This window comes from Syzygium oleosum, unplaced genomic scaffold (genome assembly GCF_021117445.2).
Source record: "Syzygium oleosum isolate NSW1041296 unplaced genomic scaffold, Sole_v2.1 Sole_v2.01, whole genome shotgun sequence".
Taxonomy (NCBI): domain Eukaryota; kingdom Viridiplantae; phylum Streptophyta; class Magnoliopsida; order Myrtales; family Myrtaceae; genus Syzygium; species Syzygium oleosum.
The window spans coordinates 3,032,737-3,037,272 of NW_026607485.1; the positions used below are offsets into that span (position 1 = coordinate 3,032,737).

General features: G+C 39.7%; 1 protein-coding gene across 2 annotated transcripts; it reads left to right on the plus strand.

Moving 5' to 3' along the window:
• The first annotated feature begins 429 nt into the window (after positions 1–429).
• Positions 430–4,013, plus strand: LOC115690060 (probable inactive purple acid phosphatase 29). Of its 2 annotated transcripts, none has more exons than XM_030616300.2 (4): positions 430–897; positions 1,090–1,481; positions 2,205–2,655; positions 3,755–4,013. In XM_030616300.2, the coding sequence occupies exons 1-4, from the start codon at positions 603–605 to the stop codon at positions 3,769–3,771; spliced, it is 1,155 nt and encodes a 384-aa protein (XP_030472160.1). In that variant the 5' UTR covers positions 430–602; the 3' UTR covers positions 3,772–4,013. The 2 variants fall into 2 exon arrangements, with proteins under 2 accessions (XP_030472160.1, XP_056165975.1); XM_056310000.1 differs by having other exon boundaries at positions 544–897; positions 3,761–4,013.
• The last annotated feature ends 523 nt before the right edge of the window (positions 4,014–4,536 follow it).

A 4,536-nucleotide genomic window follows, 5' to 3' on the forward strand; every position in this document is an offset into this window, starting at 1 on the left:
TGAAGTCAAGAACCATGCTTCACAAGTGATTTAGATCTCTGAGAAAGAACTACACTTCTTCAATTTGTCTTACAAAGGAACTTAATGCTTGTCCCCTAGCTAGGAAGAGGTTTACTATTGACAGCAATAGAAAGAACGGAAGAAAAGAAAACTTTTTAGGGGCAATCGTTAGATTGGTGGTATCACATCTACAAGAACGAAGAACTTTGAAAGAAAAAGAATATACTGAATAGAGGTCTTAAAACAGAAATGAGCCTTTCACCTGGCTAACACACAAAAAAGCTCGGGAATAGAGAAATGAAGCTTCCTTCCGCTTTGTTCTTCTCCGGTTGTCTTTTTCTCTTCTATCACCTTTGTGTCAGTCATTCTATAAGCATCCATGGTTGAATGATGTTGACAATTCAACAACCAAAATCAATTTTATAGTAATTTAACATGACAAATCTTCAGTCAGCTACTCCTTCAATGTGAACTCCGTTTTTTTAAAGAAGTCTTGTGGACTCCGAATGGTTTTTACACTGGAGCAGAGAGAGAAGATTAGGTAATAGATCAGTGTGAGTCCACCATTAAACGGAAGTTTTGTTTCCGTGGGCATCAAGAATATGGAGGAGAAGAAGAAGACAATCGGCGTCCAGGGTCTGTTGGTGGCAGCAGCGGTCCTTTGTTTGAGTTCTCTCGCCGTTTCGACAGAAGAAACAAAGCCGAAGCAGTTGCGGTTCAGGGAAAACGGGGAATTCAAGATAGTGCAGGTGGCGGACATGCACTATGCCGATGGCAAGACCACACCCTGCAGGGACCTTCTTCCTTCTGAGTTGGCAAGTTGCTCCGACCTCAACACCACCGCCTTCATCCATCGGATGATCCTGGCTGAGAAGCCTGACCTCATTGTTTTCACGGGTTAATTCTCTTCTATTCTCAAACAAATCAAGCTTCTATATCATGTTTTTTGCTTGTATCTATTGTATACGCATACACTCTACATGACAGTCACTTGAGGTATTTTGCAATTACAACTCAGCCTTAGGCACCAACATTGATGAATGAAGGAACTCAAAGCTAACTGTTTCATGCTTTTACAATGTGATGAAGGGGATAATATTTGCTCTGATGCGACTGATGCTGCAAGATCTTTAGAATATGCATTTTCCCCTGCCATTTCTGCAAGCATACCATGGGCTGCCGTATTGGGAAACCATGACCAAGAGTCCACCTTGCCAAGAGAAGGGGTCATGAAACATATAGCTAGCCTCAATCACACTTTGTCTCAGGTCAATCCTACCGGGGTTGATGTCATTGATGGTTTTGGCAATTACAACGTGGAGGTCCAAGGAGTTGAAGGCTCTGGGTTTGAAAACAAATCAGTCCTCAATCTTTACTTCCTCGATAGTGGAGATTATTCGACAGTTCCTTCAATTTCTGGTTACGGTTGGATCAAACCCTCTCAGCAACTTTGGTTCCAACGCACGTCTATGAAGCTTCAGGTATTAATGTTGCCAGTTCCTTTCAAAAGTCTTTACTGTCTGTCTCCTTATATACAACAGAGTGAACACCGATTCAAAAGGGATAGCTATCAAGTGTAGCTTCACAGAAGGAAAAAGTACGAGTGTCGACGTTCCTTCTGGATATCTCATGTAGGTATTCATATCTGTCGTGAAACAAAAGAATATTAGTCAGGAATTGCATTGAGTTCAATGTTTTGGGGGTAAGAGATAAAGGTTTCTTCCTTAAATAAGCGGAGCTAAAGTACTTAAACAATTTATTACCATGGTAACTGACCAACTGTTGCTACATTTACATGGTTCATGGAAGCATCGTCTCTGACTATCTCTTGCTTGGAATCACTCAGTTTTAAATGTTTTAACTTTTATTTGGTTTTTAAGTTTTTAACGTTTATCTGGCATTTCTTCATGAATAATCTTACTGCGTGTTGAATGAATTCTTGAATTGTTCCATCCTTTTCTTTCATCGCTTAAGATAATTAGTCGATAAAAAATGATTTTATGTCTAAATATTTTTGCTAACGATAAAAATATTTTTCGTTCGTTCACTTTTGTAAAAGATACAAGCGATCATATTTAGGAAAATATTTTTCAAATCATTTATTTTCAGCGAAACAAAAGAAACCTAAGATTCTTGAGCCTCATCCCAACTTGATGACGATAATTACGTGATTAACTAGTTCGTTTTGGGTGTTTCTGTTGCAGAAAGCATATATGAGTAAGCCAGAGGCTCAGGAAGCACCAGCGCCAGGGCTCGTTTACTTCCATATCCCACTGCCCGAGTATGCAAGTGTCGATTCATCAAATTATACTGGTGTAAATCAAGATGGCATTAGCTCTCCTTCTGTAAACTCGGGCTTCTTTACAACTATGGTAGAAGCAGGTGATGTTAAAGCTGTTTTCACGGGCCACGATCACCTTAACGACTTTTGTGGCGAATATACTGGTATACAGCTCTGTTATGGTGGGGGTTTTGGATACCATGCCTATGGGAAGGCTGGATGGGCAAGGAGGGCAAGGGTGGTCCAAGCAACATTAGAGAAAACAGACGAGGCAAGTTGGGGTCCTTTGAAGTCAATTAAAACATGGAAGCGCCTTGATGATCAAAACCTTACTGCCATTGATGTTCAAGTACTTTGGAACAACAGCACTACAGGTACTCATTACAAAATCTCAGTCAATATATAGCATGCTTCCCGTCTTTGCTCGTCATTCAACAAATAGCCTAGAGGTCTTAACTTGTTTAGTGTACGTACTTACGCTGGATATGCTAGACTCACGGCCAAAATGATGGGAAGAGATGCAAACAGTGAGCATCATAAATTTGTTTGGCATATAGAAGATATATCAAATTCTCATCCTCTGATTATCTTGCTGAATCTCACTCAAGTCATATCACAGAGACTTTCTAGATGTCCATTTTCGAGTCCAGATCGATCAATTTCTACTCCGTGTAGATATAGTTTTCGACATCTGGAAGCAGGCCCACAGATTTGCCGGCCTTTCCTCTATGACTTACTGAATAGCTCCTTCCGTAATTTGTACTCACTATCTCACGAGCAAGATTTTCTGGCCCCCCTTTGGAACTATCAACAACAAATAAAGCCGCTCTCCATGTTTTATAGCATTCCCCGCCTCATCTACCTGTACCATGGTACAAAGGCAGACTCTCGCTAGATCACATTGAGATTTCAAATTTCCTGTGTTTAAACCCCTTTGAACAATTTTGTGTATTTTTATCCTCAGTTTCGAGAAAATAAGTTCTTTCTCGAATACAGACAACTCACTTGCCTGGGAGAACTCTGAACTATGAGAATGGATTGATTGCATCATCTTTGCGGAGAGAAACGAGTCCTTGACATATTCCCTGCGACGTTTTGGTTAATATTGCAATGCAAATTGTATGTTGACGGTATCTAAAAGATGCCCGACAGTTTAATACTAGTCAAACACCTTCATGAACATATACAATGGTCATTGCAGATATTTGATCTGCAACAATAAGAAGAAATGAGGCAAAAAGTAGGAATAGAGAAAAGTTCTAGACGGCAAGAAGGTTCACATTAAATTGCCAAACAGCTCCCTTTCACTCGCACGCACATGCGCGTGCTCCCGCAGAGGGAGAGATAGAGTGTCGTAGAAAAGAAACTCAAATTGCATCAACTACTTTGGTAGTTTCATTTGCATAACTTAGTTGGATTCCAGCTTGTTATCCTGTTGCTGGCTTTTCTCATCCTTTGTGCCAATTTTACAAGGAGCAGGTGGTACTTGAAGAGAAGAACTGTGGGAGGAGGAGATCTACTTACTATGCTGGAATAAGACACTCTCTGTCACGCATCAACTCTCCTAGGCTTTTGTTTGGAAGTCCCGTCTTTGTATTGCATATTGTATGAATTTTGGAATAATGATCGGTACCCTCTATAGGTGGAATGGGCATGCCTGCTGCCTGTTCCACGCAGAACTCTAGCGTCTTATTGAAGCTATCAAAGCTCCTATCGAAAATAGGATTGAATACGGATTCGAGCCTTCGCACATGGTTTCATAAAATGGTATGATTTTCCCGATCTAAATCAAGCAGGTTTTACATGAAGAAGGTAATCTCTTACTATGGAAATTCTAACCTTTCTTCTTACCTAACAATTGAATTCTTAGGGTGTAGAGCCATAGGCAACATAGTCTCTTCAAAGTGAGCCGAATGGTTGGAAAAATTGAGAAGTTTAACACAAAGGCAGAAGAAGAATTATTATCAAATTACCGACTTTATTAGAATTACTTATTAGTATATTTGAGCCAATTACTAAGGTTGATTTGATCGTCTCCGAATTATCAACTTTTCTGATGACTTACTAACTTTTCATTAAAATTACTTAATCTTGATTAGAGTCTTGTTTCAAGGCACTTTAACTTTGAGGCCACAGTCATGTAAAAGAGAGTACCCATCTTTTCTTTATTTTTGAAATTTGACTTATCTCATACACAACTTATTCAATAGACGGGCCATTTCCTTTTATAATACTAAAAAGTTAGGCAACTTTGC